Source organism: Polyodon spathula, chromosome 17 (assembly GCF_017654505.1).
Source record: "Polyodon spathula isolate WHYD16114869_AA chromosome 17, ASM1765450v1, whole genome shotgun sequence".
In the NCBI taxonomy this organism is placed as follows: domain Eukaryota; kingdom Metazoa; phylum Chordata; class Actinopteri; order Acipenseriformes; family Polyodontidae; genus Polyodon; species Polyodon spathula.
Window position 1 is genome coordinate 18835858 of NC_054550.1, and position 22384 is coordinate 18858241.

General features: G+C 39.0%; 1 protein-coding gene across 4 annotated transcripts in view; it reads right to left on the reverse strand.

The window, feature by feature from the left end:
• Positions 1–22384, reverse strand: part of LOC121329892 (MAGUK p55 subfamily member 5-like) — a 66991-nt gene that overhangs the window by 14018 nt on the left and 30589 nt on the right. For 3 of the 4 annotated variants that reach the window (XM_041275879.1, XM_041275882.1, XM_041275881.1), the window contains exons 2-4: positions 6742–7247; positions 2435–2643; positions 1332–1409 (exon numbers count right to left, since the gene is read on the reverse strand). In XM_041275879.1, coding sequence (XP_041131813.1) covers positions 1332–1409; positions 2435–2643; positions 6742–7096 — 642 coding nt within the window. In that variant the 5' untranslated portion in view covers positions 7097–7247. Of the gene's footprint in view, positions 1–1331; positions 1410–2434; positions 2644–6741; positions 7248–16422; positions 16539–22384 lie in introns of those variants that run through there. The other variant, XM_041275880.1, reaches the window with a different exon arrangement.

Below are 22384 nucleotides of genomic sequence, written 5' to 3' on the forward strand. Positions count from 1 at the left end.
GAGGATGACACAATCACTTCATGTGCAGATTAAAAGGGGTATTTGTATATGAGCACGGGGGAAGTGCACAAATTAGTTCACATGCAGATGTACCGAGATTCCAAATTGAATGATCGATTACACCGTGTAACAAATTATTATTATTTTTTTTTGTTCCTTGGTAGTAAGTGTTATTTCCTAATTGCTTATGCCTCAAAAGTATAGAAAATGGCTATTATTCCCCACAAACTTTGCTTTTGTGACCAGGGCAGTGATATTTTGAAATATCACTATTTCCAATGGGAAAACGGGCAAATGTGTGTCTTTTTGTTCACATAAAGTCAGAAAAAAACAACATATGAATCCAAATTAACATGTAAATACAGTATAATCGTAAATCTCGAAAAACTACTCACTTCTAAATCTTTTGTAGTCATTTTTGTATTACTTTAGTATAAATCCATGTTAATTTGGATTCATATGTTTTTTTTTTGACTATGTGAACGAAAAGACACACATTTGCCCGTTTTCCCATTGGAAATAGTGATATTTTGAAAGATCACTGTCCTGGTCACAAAAGCAAAGTTTGTGGGGAATAGCAGCCATTTTCTATACTTTTGAGGCATAAGCAATTAGGAAATAACACTTACTACCCAGGAACAAAAATTCTGTTACATAGTGTTAGCAATCAAGTCTCGGTACAGCTGCATAAAAGATGCAGTATTTCACTCACCTCGGGGTTGTGTGTTCGGTGAGTGGAGAATGGGTGTGGAGAGGACAGAATTAAAAACTAAAAGAAAGAAAATCTAACAACTGCTATTTTGTGCTGGAAGGACCAGCATGATGCTTGTTTGTTTGGACTAAACGTGTTTGTTTGTCTGTTCGTCCGCTGTTTGTTTAGTGTTAGTCCGTTTTGTTTGTCTGTTATTTTGGCCCAAAGTGCCGTGCGCTGTTTTTGTTCAAACTTATTTTCTGTGTGTTAATAAAACACAGCGCCGGAGTGTTTCAGTTTCGCCCGCAGTTGCTGTGTATTTTGGTTTCATTTCCTCAAACCTACAGCCAGCCTGTTCACAAGGGGTTATAACTTATAACCTCTGCTTTGTATTGCTTTGCATAGTGGATACTTATAACAATAAACATGTTACTACCCCCACACCCCTGTATAAAGCTAATTCCAGCTCATGTGTACCAAGGGGGTTCCTTGACTCCTTGCTGTATGTCAGCCAATGACTTACATCAATTCATCATTTTCCCTTGAACAAGCCTTACAATGATAGTAACGTTATTAGTCTAGTTCATTCCACATACTTGGTCAATGTTATTAAAATGAATAGTAAAAAAGTATAACGTACTTGTAGATGCGGTGTGGTTAGCAAAGCATTCAATTCTTGTCCATCCTTCTGCGGGCTCGTTCTAAATATGTTCTGAACCTGAGGTGAAAAATGACAAAATCAGATGCGTGCATTTTTGGAAAATAAAAACTGGTTATGAAATTTTAACAAACATTTAAACATTGGACTACATTCTCCAAGCTATTTACTCCAAATTATCATCAGCACAATTTTGATCTGAAAGGAAAAAACATCACAGTAAGAAACAACTCAAGATTACTTAGTTTCTAACTTAAGTCTTACTCGTTTATTGGCTGTTTCTCCCTTCTGAAAAAAAATATGCTCATGATTATTTAAAATAAATAATTCTGACAATGTAGCCCATTGTCTGTTGAATTAAGAGCCAATCCATCTACAATAATACAGTTGCAATCAACATAGTGTGACCATCAGTACAGACGAAGGGAAGCTTGCTGAAGAGAGCAGCGTTTTCCAATGAAGTGAAAAAATAACTAACACGAGTAGCCAAGCCTCAGAAGACAATCAGTGGAAAGAGTCCAAGGGAACAGACAATCCAAAGCTGTGTGACTGCTCATTTAGTTAGGCCAGTTATCCTCACCTGTGACTCAATCAATCCACTGCAGTCCAGAACCTGGACAGAGAGAAGGAGAAGCTCCTTCACACAGAGTGGTGAGGGTATGAAATGAGCTACTAAAATTCAAAGACATTTGCAATCTGGGGGCTGTGCTGATCTTGCTTTGTGAATACATCAGAGGACTACAGCGTTAATCCAATAAGAACTACAACTGTCACAAAGGACCAGGGTGCATTTCCATCGCGTTCCACTTTTTTTCATCTGTTTATTATTCCCATTGTGTTCAGTCCTCCCAAATGGTAAGTGGGTGCACCAGTGAGACAACATTTGAATTGGGCTTTTCATCATAGTCTATTAGACTCTAATAGAGGGAAACATGTTGCACTCCATATAAACCGAAAAAATGCACAACAAAAGATTAACTAGCTAAAATATTTAATATTGTCAATGCCAGAAAAAGTACATAATACATGCTAATGTTATGCACTGGTGTAATAGAGGATCACATCTGTGCTTTGATCATACAAACCTCTTGGGATAAATCTTGTGCATTGGCCGCCAGCGGGTAGGGAGGGCTGGCTTTGTTCATGTTGACTGCCACTGAATTGTGCACCCTGAAGGCATTCTGAAAGTCTGTATTTTGGACGAGCTGCAAGACGACAGAGATATCTTCCTGGCTCTGAGAGTCCACCAGACTGTGCTGGATATGCTTCAGCGAAGACAGGAGGTCATCTAGATCTGCAAGCAAGTAAGAACATTTATTAGTACTGTTATCAGCAGCATCCACAGCACATGCAAGGTTTTTCATTTTTTTATTGAGTCATCATTGGTGTGGTATTTTATATATATATTGCAGATATTCACCCATATAGAAGGGAATTCCTGTTCATGTTCAGTCCCATCTACACCACTGAAGAGTGTACAGATATGTCAACAGAGTTTGAGGTTGACTTTACTGGGTCTCATGTACAGTACCTGTACAATACACGCCTTGACACCCCCTCAAATTGAGTTCAAAGTATGTATCTATATTTCTTTATAAATCGTGGTTTTATAAAAATTATTAAAATGTTTTTTTTTTTTTTAGAAGGGCATTTCGCTTGCAGGCCAGAAAAAAACACACACAGAAAAACAGCATTTATAGTATGCATGACAAAGTTTATATTTAAGATTTGTATAAAATTAGTTTTGTAATACAGAACGTAATTAATGAACAGTAAAAAAAACCAAATATTTATGAACAAACAGTAAGCTCTGTGAACCCTTAAAACTCAACTGTATTCTAGAGAAATGCCACTGGCATCCATTGGAAAAAATAATAGTTAAATTGCTGACATTAATGTTTTGAAGTGCCTGAAATCTGCACCTCCCCCGATTTGCCAATTTTTTTTTGCACTGCAAGCTTTCCACTGCTGCATAATTGGCCCTGCCTGTGCTGTCATATACGTAATCAAGTGCTCTGCATATTTGTAGAATGCAGTATGTCTAGGCATTGTCACACACACACCTTAGTGGTAAAATGTTCTTCTCTTAATACATCTTTCAAATTCCTTTGACAGTAACTTCTATGCAGCTCATTGCACACTTGCCACTGATTGTATTCCGATTCCTCCAACTTCAACCTTTATCTTACCTACCGGCCAGACCCAATGTGTACTAAGGTCATACCGATGCAGACTGCCCTAACTGACTGACCTTTCATTCCCTTCTGTGAAACAAACCATCCTCAAATCTGCCCCATTATTGGACAGCGGAACTGTCTTTCTGGCATTGGCTTGATATTTGCAAACAGATTATTGTTGATACAGGCTCAATACAAATTGAAGAGATGTCAAGAAGTTTGCAAAGGTGAAAACTATTTTTTAACCTGAAGAGTGTTGACTACAGTTAACCTACAGCCTATGGGATGACAGGTCTAATTTTAGGAGTATCAAATATCTCATCTACCTATATTCAATTTTAAAGGCTTCCAGATGGACCCCTTGGTATTAATCCTCCCTTTGATCAACAATCCCAGTGACAGGTGTGCTGATGATTCACAGGGGCAGGCTGCTGAAACAAAGGGACTGACCCCCTTATAACAATCCCAGCGTGGATTACTGGATCAGACCTTACTTTAATGGCTTTCAGCTCTGCTAAAACAGATGGTCACTTACTGGGGACCCCTGTTCTAGCCTTAACACAACTCGCTACCGCTGGCGTGATTGCATCCTTGGTCACGTGACTCTTAATCAGCCTCAGTCTGAATACGGTTTTGATCATGGACTGGGAATGCGGTAATTTCCCTTCACCGGCAAGAAGGCCATAGGTAGCCCCTGGGGCCCCAAGGTGCCCTGCCCCCCCCTCCCCCCTGCTCTATCTATGTAAAATATAAAACAGGGTGATGTGTCTGGTTTGCAAAGTCCCCAGTTTGCCAGATAAGCAACAGTCACTTTAACGTGGCTGTAACTAACAAAATAATTTCATAAATCTACTACTGCCCCTTCCATTGGCTACAGATGGAAGGGCAGTAGTAGTAAACCTTGCTTTCAGGTAGGCTTGAACTTCCTTGGACCCCTCCCTTTCTCCTTTATTTATTTTTTAATAGTGGTCACCAATTATTTTTATTGTTTTCTCCCCAATTTAGTAATGTCCAATTATTTTTATGCTCAGCCCACCGCTACCACTCCTGCAATGACTCAGACCCAGGCGCCCAGCCAGACCACAGAGGTCGCTAGTGCGTGGTGAGCCGAGAACACCTTGGCCGACCTAGCCCTCCCTTCCCCCAGGCAGCGCTCTGCCAATTCAGCACTGCCCCCTGGGAACTCCTGTCCTCGGTCGGCAAAGGACTCAAACCAGCGACACCCAGACTATAGGGCACATCCTGCACTCCTCGCGGAGCGCCTTTACTGGATTCGCCACGTGTGAGCCCTGACACCTCCCTTTCATCACCTTCTTTCAAGTCATTAACCAACCAGCTGATATTTTTTACACAACACCCTCACAGAGACTGAATAGCTTTGCAAAAAAAAAAAAAAAAAAATCCCAAAACTCAAATTCTCAACGATGGTTAAGACAGTAATCTAACCCAGTGCTTACTAGAGAGAATGTATTATACCAACAACCCCCCACCCCAATGAAATCATTTATTACAAAATGTAGCCATACATATTTCAATAAGATTTTGATCAACTAACCAATACATACTAACTTACACACTCGCAGTACAAGTTAGTTGTTCCACTACAGTGTCTCTGCAAACTTAAATCTAAGAATCAAAAATGGAGTCTCACTCTTCTGAAATGCCAAATTAGATTAAGTAGCTAGCTTCTCAGATTAAAGACAAAATGCATAAGTGCTGAAGTGCAACTGTACTGTACATCCATCAGTGCAACATTGTCCGCACACCGTCAAGCGAGTTATTGAGCAGCGCTGGGCAGCTGGAGCGCAGGGGAGGGTACTTTAGATGTCAAATGCGATTAAGTCTCTCTCAGGGGGAGTAAGCTAAAGGGAAACAGAAGTGTAGTACAGAAAACAAGATGCATACAAGCTTTGCAGAAACAGGGGAGTGTTTAAGGGGCTTTTACAAGATCTGATGCAAGAGCTATAAAATGGAGTAACAGTTCGAATCACAAGGTGTCGTCACTAAGGTTATAAAATACATTTCTCTTTATAACTAACATTTTCACCCCATCCCATTTTGGTTTAGACAATTTTGCTTTTTAATATACTGTTGGAGCTGCTGTTTAAATGTATTTTTTCACTTTAAAAAGATCTCTTGAAGGAATAAGAGCAGCCATTCCACCTGCACCTGTTGGTATCCCCTGGGTTTCCTTTCTTTGTGACCCTTTAGAATTAGAACTAAAAATAATGCGCCACCCTGCTTCACTAAAATTATTTGACAGGTAAATTAATGGCAAGAGTTTTAAAGATCCCCAAGAATCAGAAATTGAGCGTTAGGCTTGCATTATGAGCCTGTGCATTTATTTATTTTTTTTACATCACTCTACGAGCGTGTTTTTTTTTTTTTTTAAATGGTAAAAATGCACCTCAGCTACTTCACTCCGAATCTGGCAGTAATGGGTGGTGAAGCCCGATACATCATGGCTGTCAGCGTCTGGAAACAGTTGTGCTCTAATGTCAATATGCAGAGAAAAAACATTTCCGCTCCTTGCAATTTAAGGTTAAACATATATATTGATATATGTATTCATGACAATGGTTAAAAGGCAAAAACTAAAACATAAAATCCTCAATTGTAATAATATACTATTCTGCCAGCTTTTTGTCTTGTGAGATTCCTGCCTCTTGATCACGCTAAACAGTAAGCAGTACACAGTATGAAGTACACACACCGCCAGCTTGTGAATAAGCACAGGACATGATGTAGACAATCGGTGGATGGGTAATCCACAAGGTGTCTCCAAATGGCATTTAAGTGTGGCCATCTAGTATTATGTACAACACCACTCAGTGTTTAGCAGGACATTTGAAACTGTTCATAAATCATAAATACCTACAGCAGTACTAAAAAGCAACTTCTTCAGTTACACACATAGCATACTCGCCAGTATAAAGATTTCTGTTTCGGATTTATATACTGGACACTGTAAAGGCTGTCTCACTTATTGTAATAAAAGAAAAAGAATGCATATACTTCAATGTGGATGAAAAAATATTTGGTAGAGGTGAAAATGAAATGATGGGTAGGGTGGATTAAAGCAAACCAACTTTAGTTAACGTTGACAGTCAGAAGCCGCTTACTTAAGTTTTTTTTTCCTTTAGGATTATAAAAAAAAAAAAAAAACAATTCAGCATTTAGCTTGATTAGTTGTGCTCCCTACTTCATGGACTCACCCAAGACCTTGGCCAGGTTGCTGGGCCCCTCGGGTACATATCCCTCGACAGGGTCGAAGGTGGGGTTGTCGATACCTATCTTGGGGTTCTGGGACAGCTTCTTGAGCCTCATGGAGGCATTGATGTCCAGCTCCTGTTTGCGCTCCTCCTCCTCGCGCCTCCTCCGCATGTCTTCTTGCTGCTGGCGGATCCTCTCGAGCTGGGCGCTGCGCCTCACAGGCAGGGTCCTGCAGCCCAGCTCCCCTGGACAGTCCACCGCCATCTCACGGTGCCGCGGGGGTTCGCTCAGCTCTGCGTTCTTCACTTCTGTGTTAGAGTCCTCTGTCATGTGCCCGTTCATGTGGGAGGTGGTCATGGCCGGGTCTTTCTCACTCCTCTCGGTTCTTCAATACACTCAGCTTGGAGACGCAACATCCATTTGTCTCAACAGTGTGCAGCTCTAGGGCCTTCTTTACATTGTCACTCGCCAAGACTGCTAGGGAGAGCACCGCATTCAAGACAGCTGCCTGAAAAGAGAGACAAGTCAGGTCTGGGATACTTCGGATTGGGAAGCAAGTAAAACTATATATTTAAAAAAAATAAATAAATAAAAAAAATAAAAAAAATCACTTTACTCAAATATACCAATTACTAATTACAGTGGAACCAATTTATAGACATACACACACACACACACACACACACACACACACACACACAGTATAAAGGGCACTGGTGAAAAACTGATGTGGTGGGAATGAATGCAGAGATTTATAATTCCTGGCTCATATATGACCTTCTTTAACTGGGAAGGAGGAACTGATTTTCCACAAACATATACTGACATCAACCAGAACTAAACAGTCTGAAATACAACAGACAGACATCCACAGGGGAAGAAATCCCTGGCAATAGGGATATAGTGGAGTCGGTTGCCCGTTCATATTTCTGTAAAATCTTATTCAACTATGAATAAACTTGGCTTTAACATTACATACGTTATTTAACATTATTCATTTCCATTTCTTATTCTGCACTATTCTGCACTGTTGATACAATACCTCATGATCATTAACTCTGTATGGTTACCTTGAATTAATCTGACAGCCATTAGAGGGATGCATGTTACTGGCATACTTGTTTGCAATGCACGCCATTTAAAGGAAGCTGACAACATAAAAACTATAAAAACATAACTATAAAAAGATAAATCGTTCAATGACAAGTAGTACTTTTGTATACATAAACATTCTTCGTAATTTAAATTGTAGCTGCAATAAAACTCAACAGACAGATGCAGTTCATTCCAATCATTTTTTATAGGCTACTACTGTATGGAACAAATACCGCAAGTTGTAAAGTAATTCTAACCCGAAAACAAACTTTTTTTTCCTACAGCTGTTAAACATTTACATATTACTTTTTACCTCCTTAGTGATTCATGGTTTGTATGTGACAGTATTGTTGCATCATAACCACAACAGTCTCCCCTTAAGTGAGTTTACAGTCAATCAAAGCTCTGCTACACAAGCTATTTAACTCTTTCCTCACCAAGGCTTGTCAAAATATGACCTTGCTGTTTCACACTTAAGTAAAATGGCAAGTGCTCGCTTCAAAACAAAACCTGCAGATGAAGACAACTGATATTTAAACCTGCATGATGAGTTTTGCAAATGAGCCAAGATTCTCTTCTCAGAAATGCCTGGCACTGGTTGACTTTTTTTTTTTTTTTTTTTTGCTGTATGTAAAGCCCATGAAAAACAAGGCAGCTTTTAGGCAACCTATGAAGCAACTTCTTCTATAGCGACATTATGCGCTTTTCACCATGTTAATAGTTTAAGCCATTTATTTATGATTATAACAGCCTGCATATTACAACATGCATTGTACTGTGACATGCAATGTAGAAAATGTAGGAGTGGCATTAGTGTATCATTACCCCACGACTCCACTATGTGTACACTGTAATGTAGGTCCAGATTTGCTGGTGCTTTTGAATTCTTAAAATAAATGATCTTGCTCATTGTCATGGATGGTTGAATGGTGACATCACAGAGCAGGAAGTGCATTGCCTTGCAAAAGCATTCAGACCCTGTCACAGTTTTCACATTTTGTTGCTTTAAAGCTTGCAGTCATGACACTTTAAAGTAGGAATTAATATGTGTTATATACACAACCTGCTCCATACATTCAAAGCAAAAACAAAAATAAATAAGTAAACAGATAATTAATAAGAAATAAAAATGGAAAAAAGTCATAATTGCATAAGTATTCAAACCCTTTGCTGTGACAAGCCTAAATTAATTCAGGTGCGCAAAATGACCTTAACAAGCCACACAATTAGTTGAATGACCTTTGTCTATGTGCAATATTAGTGGTTCTCATGATTTCAGAATAAAAACACCTGTCTCTGAGGTTCCTTGGTCAGGTAATGAATTTCAAGCAGACTCAACCATGAAGACCAAGGAGCTTTCAAAGCAAGTCAGGGATAAAGTCATTGAAAAGCACAGATCAGGAGCAGGGTACAAAAAAATATCGAAGTCTCTGAATATCCCTGTGAGCACAGCCTACGCAATCATCAAGAAATGGAAGGTGCATTGTACCACCCAGACACTGCCTAGATCAGGCCATCCCTCCAAACAAGGGCAAGGAGGAAACTGGTGAGGGATACCAGTGTGAGGCCAACGACAACTTTGAAAGAGCTACAGAGTTCAATGACTGAGATGGGAGAAAATGTGCATCAGTCAACAATATCCAGAACACTTCACAAAAGTAGCCTGTATGACAGGGTGGGAAGAAGGAAGCCATTACTAAAAATAAGCCATCTCAAAGCCCACATGGAGTTTGCAACAAAGCACCTGAGTGATCCTGCAAAAATGTGACAAAAGGTGTTGTGGTCAGACAAGAATAAATTGGAACTTTTTGGTCTAAATGCCAAGCATTACATTTGGCACAGACCCAACACAGCACATCTCCCAGTAAACACCATCCCTATAATCAAGCATGGTGGTGGCAGCATCATGGTATGGGGATGCTTCTCCTCAGCAGGGACTGGAAAGCTTGTTAGGATTGAAGGGAAAATGGATGGAGTACAGGCAAATACTATATGAAAACCTGTTTCAGTCTGCTAAAGACTTAAAACTGGGGCGAAAATTCACCTTTCAGCAGGACAATGATCCAAAGCACAAGGCCAAAGCTACACTGGAGTGGCTTAAGAATAAGAAAGTGAATGTCCTTGAATGGCCCAGTCATAGTCCTGACTTGAATCCTATTGAGAACTGCTGTCCATAAGCGATCCTCAGGCAACTTGAGAGAGCTTGAGCAACTCTGCCAAGAAGAATGGGCACAAATTGCACCAAGCCTGTGTGCAAAGTTGGAAGAGGCTTACCCAAAAAGACTTGCAACTGTAATTGGGTCTGAATACTTATGCAATCAACATATTTCAGTTTTTTCTACTTAGTTTTAGTTGACATTTACTGTAACTTCTTACCCTTAAAAGTCTTCAGTTTTAGCATTGAAGTATTGAATAAAATATTAAGTTTAAAAAAATGTGAATACATTAATTTTGAAATTTCACAAAATGGGACACCATAGGGAGGGTATGAATACTTTTGCAAGGCACTGTATAAAGAGGCACAGTACTGCAGGTTGAACCGCTGGGCGCATATTTATTAAATAAAATCAAACAAACAGAAACCAAACACCTTCTCAAAACAAAAAGGACGCACGATGGCCAAAACAAATCCATAAATAAAAAAAATAAAATACAAGTATCATGCTGGTTTACCCCCAGCACGAGGAGCAATTGCTCACCTTTCTTCTTTGTTCTCCGACTCCTCTTAACTCTCTCTCCCCTTATGAGCAGTAGATGCGTTTTTATATACACGGCCATCTCCAAATTGGTAATCAATATGGGATATGGCCAAATTCTGAACAAGTTTAGTGGGAAGGGGCTTCAACCCCACCCACACTGCCAAACAATAACAAAACTTAGCTTAACGAACAATGCAATACATTTAAAAAATAAATAAGTAGAAGTAGCGCCAAATAGTTTTAAGGCTCCCAAGCCCCAGTTTCAGTACCCGTCTAAGTGTGTTTAGTTCTCAATGTGCCAAGTTTAAAATAAGCAACTTCAACAGTTCCACAGAAGAATATTTTTAAAGTTTTTTTCAAAAGTGCATCAGGCGGCCATCTTCTTTAACGCAAAAATGCAATTTTTGAAAATGAAAATTTAACTGACACAGACACGATGGTTTTTAAGTTTGGAGTTAATCAACTGAACTGTTTTTAAACTGAAGCAGTTTTAAATATAAGAAGAAAATGTAGGAGTGGCAGCTATATTGTTTCATGAAACATAACCATTTTGACATATTTGTATTCCGTTGTCACCTGAACAATGCGTACCAAGTTTGGCGTCTGTTGGTCAGACGGTTTTCAAATAAAAGCAGTCTTCTGTTAAGGGCACATTTCAGGGAAACTTGTAGCAGCCATTTTACTATTGAATTGTATCACAGCAACTTCTGCTTTGCAAGCAGGTTTAGATGGTGACAATATATGCCAAGTGTCAGATCAATCACTTCAACAGTTCCAAAGAAGAAGATTTTGTGAGGTTTCAAGAAGAAATGCATCATACGGCCATTTCGGCTTACTAACAGTTTCTTAAAAGTCACAGTGTCAAGGATGATGCTTGTGAAGTTTGGAGTTAGTCAAGTAAACCGTTTGTCAACTGAGGCAGTTTTAAATTTCAGATGTAAACATACACCTGGTGGCCATCTTGTTTTATAAAACATAACCATTTTGACATATTTGTATTCCATTGTTACTGGGACATAACTACCATGTTTGGAGTTTATTAGACAAACGGTTTTCAAACAGCAGCAGTTTGTTGTTAGGGGTGCGTTTTGATAAGATTTGTGGCAGCCATTTTGACATGAAAATTTATCACAACAACTTCTGCTTCGCAAACTTGATGCGGGTTTGGATGCTGATGGCATATGCCAAGTTTCAGATCAACCCCTTCACCGGTTCCCAAGAAGAAGATTGCGAAAGGTTTTATCAAAAAATGCGTCACTGCGCCAATTGCAAGGACGCAACAGCAACATTTTTTCAGCATCTGACAGCCAATGTATCCAGCTTGTTACCTGACAAGTCAGAACCTGATCAGTCAGACAGCTTCGAAGCAGCAGCAGTTTAAAGTTTTGAGAAGAAAAAAAAAAAAAAAAAAAAAAACTTTAACAATAGGCTTCCCGGCCTTTGGCTTGGAAGCCTAATAATCAAAAACAATACAACTAAATACAGGGGTGGGCATACCCTGTCACACTCATACATGTAATTTGATCACATCAGAACTTTGTTATACATGTTGACAAAAGAGCCACTTCTTCCATCTTCTCATGAGGCAGTCCAGAGTAGGTGCAAAATAACAGAAAGAGCTTCACAAAAAACTGTTAAAATCTTCAGTTCATCTTGGTATGGACACTTGTTGTTGTTAAGTAGATCTTTATGAAATACATCTACTGTAGGCAAGTATGTAAGTGGAACATACACACATTTGGGATTGATGAATACTGTAGATGGACAGGTTGCTCCATGTAGCTCCAGATTCTAATACTCAAAAACCTGTCATAAAGCATGTCCTAGCCAAGTTTCCTCGATTGTATACAAGCGATTTTCCAGATATAATTAAAGCTTTAGAAAACGCAGATGCAGGAACACTCCAGAGGCATTCAGTTTGTATTTCCACAGCTAAACAAAGTCTGCTTTGCTATAAATCAGTGTCAAGAAGGCTAAAGGAGAAAAATGGCGTTCTCAGACGCCAAGGAAGAATATCTTTTTTTGTAAAATTGAACAACACTGTGCAAGACCCAAACAGCTTTAATAAATCACTAAACAAGACATTTTGTATTTGGTATACAAAATGCTGCACATTCAAAACAGCAGGGAGGTAGTTCACAAACCCTGCAACACTGAAGAGCTGAGGCAGTATTGCGAGAGCAACTCCTGCGTGCACTGCGGCTGATTTTTGTTTTCTCAGTTTTAGAGAATGAAGGGGCAGCTACAGGAATGTAAAAATCTGATAAAATGCAGCCCACATGATTGACTAATTCTGCTTTTAATTAAACAAGACTGATGAGCAGCCTCAGCTTGCTTTTTTTAATTAAGTAAACAACGAGACAAAGGGTTCAAAGGTAATGTTATCAGTTTGCATTTTGAAGAATAGGGTGTTATTAGTTTATTGGATGCTTTATTGGATGGTCAAAATTGGACTTTTCTAGCAGTTGATGCAGTGGTTTAAAGGGGAAGAGAAAGACAGCACTCTCTATTGACCTACACGCTAGACTAAAGGAAAGCAAACATTAATATCAAAGCCAAAATTGACATGTTTGCTCACACTGCCTTATATACAACAACTAGCATTAGGTAACTTTTTTGTACATACAGCACTACAATTTGGAATCTTGCATTTATTAAAAACAGCAGAAAGCTTGGGCAAATTGCACGATTCAAATTTACGCTGCACTTAAAACATACATCACTTTGTAGTGCAAACATCAAGACCTTGGCAGGAATTAGATTTTTAATAATAATAATAATAATAATAATACAATTAAAACTGTATTCTCTGCAATGAAGGCATCATCTATGAATAAAACAAACAAAAAAAAGAATGCCAAACGAATCGCTTAAGGCTGCAGAGAATAACCGACGGGCTGTACACTAACAACTGCAGCACGGCTGTCTAACGTTCCCCCAGCCTAGAGCTGCGCATCATTAAAGCAAGCTGACATTTCTGTGCTGTTTACCGCCATCAGTGCAAATCAAACGGTGGTTCTCATTAGACAGAGTGCAGGACCCAATAACCCTCTGCTCCCAACAGCCTGTTAACCATCACCATTCGAGCCTTCTCTACTCAATGTTGCCTGATCAGTGACCCACCCCTGAGAATTTGTTCCTTCTAGATGGATGACTTGCAATAAAAACAAAAAGGAAAAGGCTACACTCCAGCAGGCAAACAAAATTATATAGTGACACAAGTGACCTCACTGCATGGGAAGCTATGTTTGTTATTATCTCAGGTGTGTCCTCACTTACATGCAAGCCAATTATACCTCCAAAAAAATAAGTACAATCATAAGTATTGATTGGAGTTAATTTGATGCTGCATTTTTTGTGTGCTTGAATTTAATGCCAATGAAACATAAAAGAGGAACAATAGCACTGACTAGTCAGGTAGGCACCATGAGAGCTTCCCCTCACAGCTCTGCAACAGAGAGACAGACAGAGCATCTCAATCCTGACCTGAACACACACTGCCTGCCATTCAGTCCTAGACCTCCTCAAGCCAAAACTGAGAATTGTAACGTGGACAAATGTCAACTAATTTCACGTGTGACTACAGCTAGATTTGAACCCTGCTCTTTGGTGGTAAAAGGTTTAAAATGTGACAAACACAGCAACTCAATGCTTTGTTACAGATTTTAAAGGGTTTATTCTTTAACCCTTTAAGGACCACGTATTTTTCAGTGGGATGTTCCCCCTTCTTTCTTCCTATAAAATTTCACCAAAAATCTAGTTTTTACAGTAGCATCTTGGTATTGGTGCCTTTTTTCCCCAGAATACATCAGAAACAATTAAAACATTTTTTCTACAATATACTTTACTGTTATTTATAATATTTATATTTATTTATTTTGAAGTATTTTTTTTTATTATTGTATTCCGCTTAGTTTTTCAAAGCGATACATGTATGCGTTATTCTCTGACCTGAAGGACCTTGCAATAATTTCTGAAGATTTTGTTGAAAAATATTGATGATGGGCAAATTACAAAAGACAACATTTCACCGAAGTGATTTAATGTTTATATAGATATGTTTATTTTTATATATTATATATACACACACACACACACACACACACACACACAGTAGCTCAAAGATCCAGCTGCCCAACGTTTTGATATGTTGTACTAGGTATTTATAGGTGTGCGTACCTAAATTCAACGATTCTGTTGAGTGTTGACTCAACAAAAACATCACTATTGTCACAACACTTGCAGGGATTTAGGAACATTTCGTTGCATTCCTAAACTAAACAGTTCAATTTAAAATGAACGATTCTGCAAATCAGCCTGCAGCTTCAGAATCTAAAAAGAATACAAATTCTTAAATACAAACTTGTATTAAATATGCTGCATTACTTTACTTATATATATATATATATATATATATATATATATATATATATATATATATATATATATATATATATATATATATATATATATACATACATATATATACATACACACACACACACACACACACACACACACATACAGCCTATAGAAAGTCTACAACCCCTTTCAAAATTCACCTTTTGTTGCCTTATAGCTTGGAATTAAAGCATTAAAAATTGTTTTTTTTTCATTTATCTACACATCCTACCCCACAACTTCCAAGTGAAAAAATATTCAAGAAATTTGTAAAAAATTAAAAATAAAAACTGAAATAGCTTGGTTGGATAACTGTCCACCCCCCTTGTAACAGCAATCCTAAATTGGATGACCGAGCAAGAAGACAACTAATTAGAGAGGCTACCAAGAGGCCAATGGCAACTTTGCAAGAGGTACAGGCTTTTATGGCCAAGACTAGTCAAAGTGTGCACATGACAACAATATCCCACGCTCTCCACAAATCTGGCCTGTATGGTAGGGTGGCAAGAAGGAAGTCATTACTCAAGAAAGCCCACCTTGAATCTTGTTTGAAGTATGCAAAACAAAACAAAAAAAACTCAGGAGATTCTGTAGCCATGTGGCAAAAAGTTTTGTGGTCTGACAAAACTAAAATGGAACTCTTTGGCCTAAATGCAAAGCGTTATGTTTGGCGCAAACCCAACAACACAGCGCATCACCCAAAGAACACCATCCCTACTGTGAAGCATGGTGGTGGCAGCATCATGTTATGGGGATGTTTCTCATCGGCAGGGACTGGGGCACTAGTCAGGATAGAAGGGAAAATGAATGGAGCAAAGTACAGAGAAGTCCTTGAGGAAAACCTGCCTCCCTCTGCAAGAAAGCTGAAACTGGGAAGGAAGTTCACCTTTCAGCATGACAGCAACCCAAAGCACACAGCCAAAGCTACACTGGACTGGTCAAGGAAAAAAAAAAAAAAAAAAAAAAAAAAAGGTAAAATGTCCTTGAGTGGCCCAGTCAGAGCCCTAACCTAAATCCAATCAAATTTGTGGCATGACCTGCTGTCCACCAGTGCTCCCCAAGAACTTGACAGAGCTTGAACAGTTTTGTAAAGAAGAACGGTGAAATATTTGTCAATGCCAACAGTGACTGAAGAACCTTTTGTTCCGCAAAGAGAAAAAAAGGTGTGTCACTGTTAGTACTGCACACAGTATGTAATGTCACCTTTCAGTTCAATGTCTAATGGCTTTGTCCTAACTTGCACAACTGTAATAGTCTGATCTAAGATGTCTGGCACTGCCCTGTATGTGGTCAGAGCTGTTTTCATCTCTTCCCCCCTCACCCCCCCCCAACCCTTCCTCTTCTGCTCTTTTCAGACAACAGCTGGGAAGCCTCACTTACAGGAGATTAGCATTCCACAGAGCTGCCCTCCGCATCACCATGGAAACAGCTTTGTCAGCTAGCACGAAGTCCAAAAAAAAAAAAAAGCACTTCTAAAAGATGGCTTACCCACAAACTCCACTTGCTCTCTCTTCCTCGACACTTCACAGCTCCCAGCAGTCTCTTTCTCTCTGCCCTAGTCTTTTTTCCACGGCGATTCTGGCTCCGAAACAGGAAATCAAAGTGGCCAGTCACTCAGCTGCGGAGGCATTAAGTGTCGTGCAGTCTTTTCCTCCGCAAGAACAGGGCTGCACCAAAGTCTTAGACAGCAGATGGCTGAAGCTCTGTGGCAAGTGCTGTATAGATGCCAATAAACCCTGCACACAGAACGGCACTTAGAAACTATCTGCGCTACTTGTCAATAATGCGATAACCGTGAGGGCAGAGGACAGAGGCATGTGGGAAAAGAAAGATCAAATACACTGCCCTCTCTCTAATTCTTTCAGTGCCTTTGGCGATGTGTTGTTAAAAATTAGGTTGTACCATAAACTGCCTCTTTCTGGCTACATGGTATCCAGATTGGTACACTGTATTCTTGAGATCATGTTGCATCAAATCAAGTTAAACAGAGGTGTGTTTAAAATAAACACGCTGAAGGGAATGCAAAGCTACATCCAAGAGTTATTTTTAGGACTCCGAAAACTTAAAGTAGTTATTTCTCAGTCGGTTCCTGCCCATCTACATGCAGCAAACACTAGCCCATTGAGGGAGAGCACGCAGCCAGCATGGTTGCTGAGTTACAGGGACACCTGGTCAGTATTGGAGCTGGACCCACATTGTTCTGCCCAACTAATTCAAGTTATTTCTCTCACTCCAGACTGCTTTTTAAAAGTCACAGGCCGCACTTGTGAGAATAACTGTGTACACTTCCCCACTACATGCCCTTCTTAGATTTAACCTAGAATTAATTCTACATGAATACCCTTTTCCCTGATCTTGTCGCTACGGTACAAAAGGCATGGGTCCAATTGTACGCCTTCAACACGATAGAAAGTTAGAAAGGCACTGAATTTATTTTTTCTCATATTGCCAAAAAGTACTCATGGAGTTTGCGTTGAGGTATCATGAGAACGGCTCCAATCACAACAGCCATACAAGAATGGCAGTGCTTTCTCCATACATACACACACAACCTGCTGTGAATTTGGGCAAACAACATCAGTAGTCTCAGCCAATGTTATTCAATGCAGTATTCATGGGACAAATGCAGATTTCATTTTTCATGAGTATTTTTCCGAATACTTTTTTCATTTTAGTTTAATTTATTCACTTTGTGCTGGCAGGGCCAGCACAGGTACATCTCAATAGTACAAGCACTAATACAGAGAGACCTAGACACACATAGAGCGAGACCTGATTGACAAAATATTCAGATTTTTTAATTGTTATAAGACATTAGTACAAGGATGTGTCAAGTAAAAAACTTGATGATTTTTGACATCTTTTTCAGGTAAAAATCCAATTAAACTCATTTCCTAATGTCTATTTCAAAATGCTACAATTTCACTGTTGATGGGTTACTGATTTTTTTTTTTTTGTAAGTGTTCTTTAAAGTCACCTCGCTCCCTTTAGCAGACAGTCTGCTACTGACTGGCCTCTGATTATTCATACGCAGATTGTGTGTTGCATTTTTGGGAATCAGGGCCCAGAAAACACAAGAGGTCCATTGTCTTCTCTGCCACTGGCAATGTCAGCAAACAAAGTGCTCCCTTCTGGGAAGCCCAGATTCCAGCATGCTACATCAAGGAGTCTGCATGTTGACTGTGCTGCTATATCAGCTTTTAATTATTAAAAAACAGCAATCCATTTATATTTTACTCTCACTAGATGGCTGCCCCTAGCACCAGGACACTTATCTAGACCAGGGATGAGCATCTCCCATCCCGGAGAGCCATTAAGTACTGTATACTAATATAACTACCTGGACCGGACTATTGTCAAAGCATTTTATGAACTCCATTATGCCATTACAGGGCCAGCAATAATGGCTAGAATTGTTCACTCTGTATCCCATACGAATGCCAATTGACATATTTAAAGTGTAATAGTAAAGTGTTGAATAAAATATAGGTTTAATTCAGGTTTACTAAAATCATATTATAAGCCTTAAAAAACAAATCAGATGGGGATGCTATGCTAAATAAAAACATTGACTGGTCTTCACGCTCCCAGAGCTTTAAAACAATATTTTGGATTTTGTCATGCACATTGTTAGCATTGTTTTTTGAACAGGTTTCAATTTCATCTTAAGTTTTGTGTGACTAAACCTTACATTTAACCCCCCCCCCCCCATTCTGCAGTCATGTAGACATTTATTAGTCTGAGGTGCAGATTACTTGATCACTGTAAACCTTAGTTTCAAAGGCTAATTACATAGATCTTTTTACGACTGTTACAGGGCTAAAACACCCCAAAACAACCAATGTAGAAAAAAATGGGTGGGACATTTGTAATGTAATAGTTGGGTCATCACTAAGGTACTTGAGACTTGCGCTTGCTTTCAGAGTGAGACATTTGAATGTGGTCCAAATCACATTGGTGACAAGTTGCTGATCTTTACTGGGAGACTACAGGGAGTGCAGCATTGGCCTTTTCTCCCCTGGCTGGGGATAGTTCTCTTCATCACACATCAACAGCACTTACTGGTCAGGTGCCTGACAACTCCAGAAGATCTGCAGGCTGGGCTCTTGCCTCCTGGGTAATATCAGTAGCTTGCGTTTGGAGAATGAAGAGAGACGATTTGCTCGACAGCAGGAACAGAGATTGTCCAGTGATCATTCCCACAGAATGGTTAGTGGGCTGAAGCGATATTTAAATTGGCTTCATGTTTGGCTCCATATTTCTCCAGTCACTCTCTTCCAAGTAAGTGTCGACACTATACATTATTATAGTGGAGACTATCTTGCTGATGTGCTATCGTTTATACTACCAGTATCATCCATACCAACTTGCTGTTTGTGTTATGAATACCAGTAAATCAGAGCTATTGTAATGATTGCATTCTTCTTGCAGTTTAGGTCACTTTTGTATATTATTTTTAGTTTCTGACATCACCTTAATATGATGTTTGAAAAATACAAAGCAAATCTTTATACTTCAACTGGAGCCTGGCTTGGTGGGGTTTTCCCCATCTCTGAAGACATGGGTGAGAGGAGTTTGGGACAATCAACATTAATCCACAATCACACCACATCTCTCTCAGGACTCAATAGCAGGAAATGTTCAGAATCTTTATGTTTTAAAATTGGGGGTAGTTTAAGTGAAAAAACAAACAAGCTAACAAAAAAAACAAACTAGCAACGGATTTAACCCTTTAGAGACGGCCCATTAGAATTCTGATCGATGACGAAATTGCTTACTACGTGGTGACAAATGTGGGTTTTTTTTTTCCTTTCAAATTAGCATAAAAACCTTCAGACAACACCCGTGTAACAATTTTTTTTTTTTTCCTTCCTGGGTAGTAAGTGTTATTTCCTAATTGCGTATGCCTCAAAAGTATAGAAAATGGCTATTATTCCCCACAAACTTTGCTTTTGTGACCAGGACAGTGATATTTTGAAATTGACCTATTTTCCAGAACATTCCAGATAGATTCAGTGCTGAGTAAACTTGGAGTAACTTCTAGAACTTTCCAGTAATATAAATGTAAATAGAGGGGCCTTAAGCCCACCAGTTCAGTTTAGTTCCAGCTGCCTAAGTGGATACATATCTGCATTTTTCTGAGATGGCATCAAGAGGCTGCAATGGTGGCATTCCTGATGGGTCTCCAGGCGGTTTTACCAAGTTTCCCTGCTATCTTTGCCTTTGGGACAGCAGGGACACCAAGGTGCACTACCACTGGCGGGACTGGCCACAGCGGACCGAGTTCTCTGTGGGGAGGAACAACGTCAAGTGGGAGCCACTGGTGGACCCCCGGAAGGTGCTGATGCCACCACTGCACATCAAATTGGGCCTTATGAAACAATTTGTCAGAGCTCTAGATAAGGAGTCGGCAGCCTTCAAGTACCTTCAAGACTTCGTCTCTAAGCTGTCTGAGGCAAAGGTCAAAGCCGGTGTCTTCGTTGGTCCACAGATAAAGAAGATCCTGGAGTGCAATGAATTCCCCAAGAAGCTCACGAGTAAGAAGAAAGCGGCTTGAAACAGCTTTGTCGCTGTGGTTCGGGGCTTCCTGGGCAATCACAAGGCCGAAAATTATGTGGAGCTGGTTGAGACTCTGGTGAAGAACTACGGCACAATGGGCTATAGGATGTCCCTCAAAGTCCATATCCTTGATTCTCATCTTGATAAATTCAAGGAGAACATGGGAGCGTACTTGGAGGAGCAAGGCAAGCGCTTCCACCAGGATATACTGGACTTTGAACGCCGCTACCAAGGACAGTATAACGAGAACATGATGGGAGACTACATTTGGGGGCTGATTCGTGAAAGTGATTTACAGTATAATCGTAAATCTCAAAAAACTACTCACTTCTAAATCTTTTGTAGTCATTTTTGTATTACTTTAGTAAAAATACATGTTAATCTGGATTCATATGTTGTTTTTTCTGATTTTATGTGAACGAAAAGACTCATCAACAAATTTGCCCGTTTTCTCATTGGAAATAGGTAAAGTTCAAAATATCACTGTCCTGGTCACAAAAGCAAAGTTTGTGGGGAATAATAGCCATTTTCTATACTTTTGAGGCATACGCAATTAGGAAATAACACTTACTACCCAGGAACAAAAATTGTGTTACATAGTGCAATCAACCAAACAGCAGTTAGTCTGGTCTGTAGTTCACGATCAATATTTGTATTTTATTTTTTAGCAATGTTACTTTTCTACCTGAGCAATTAGGCGACTACAATGCGTTCAAGTACAAATAATTATCCGACAGCATACTAAAAATCGGCCAAAATGTTTATAAACAGATACAAAACATTTACTGTACTGAAATATGTGTGACAAACTTCAGGCATGACAAACCAATCAAAATGTATTGAAAGAGTTGAGGACACGGTGCAACATTTCAGTATCTATGGTTGCAGTGTTTACTCGAGATTACTGTCCACCATGGCACCAAAGCACTATACTTTACTGAGATGACCTCTCTAATTCATTTTGCAAAAACGTTCTGGTTTACTGAGCCAAAAGACTCGGTTTTCTTTTTAATATATATTATATTAGAATATATATAATATTATATATATATATATATATATATATATATATATATATATATATATATATATATATATATAGAACATGGTTGATGAAATTAATGCCAGAAGGAAAAGAATACCTCTTCGAGCTGAGGACACCCTAATGTTAACAGAGAAGCAGTTTAGGTGTGACGTTTTTAGTCTGAAAGAGTATGAAAGCTTGCGTTTAACATTCAGAAGTTAGGGTATTGAGAGTAACAAATTAAATTTAATTAGAACAGTGGTTTTGTGTTAGATCCTGAAAAAAATCAGTATGCTGACAGTTAAGTTTGTGTGAGCCATAATAACCGTGACACTAGTAATCCCACTGTGACACTGGTACAGTAGTTTAATAGGCACATCGGCGTATTAATTGCTCTCCCCCAGAAAATTGACACACTCAAAGTTTTTTACAGTATATTTGCTGTTGCACAGACATTATTCATATTCTGGCATATGAATGTACGTAATTATACTGATGCCATTTTTCATGAATTAAATATTTTGAAAGCAATTAAAAAAAAAAATTGTGCATGTTTTTTCTACTTTTGTTTTTGTTTTCTACCTGGGTACATTTAGATTTCACTTAATGTCAGAGCGTGACCCTTCTCGGGTTCAGGTTCTACAGACACTCGGCTTTTCATAAAGGTATAACACTCTATGCTTTAAAAGGATAAACTAACTTGCATATGCTAAAACCCTGCCAATAAAAAAGGTAAAAATGTGTATCTGCCAAACAAATGTGTAAAACAGAGACCATACATAATATTTTTAAAAAAATTATAATCTTTCAGATTCTTGTTCCTGAGGTGTGTGGCTACCACTGATAACTTTACATATTTTAAAATAG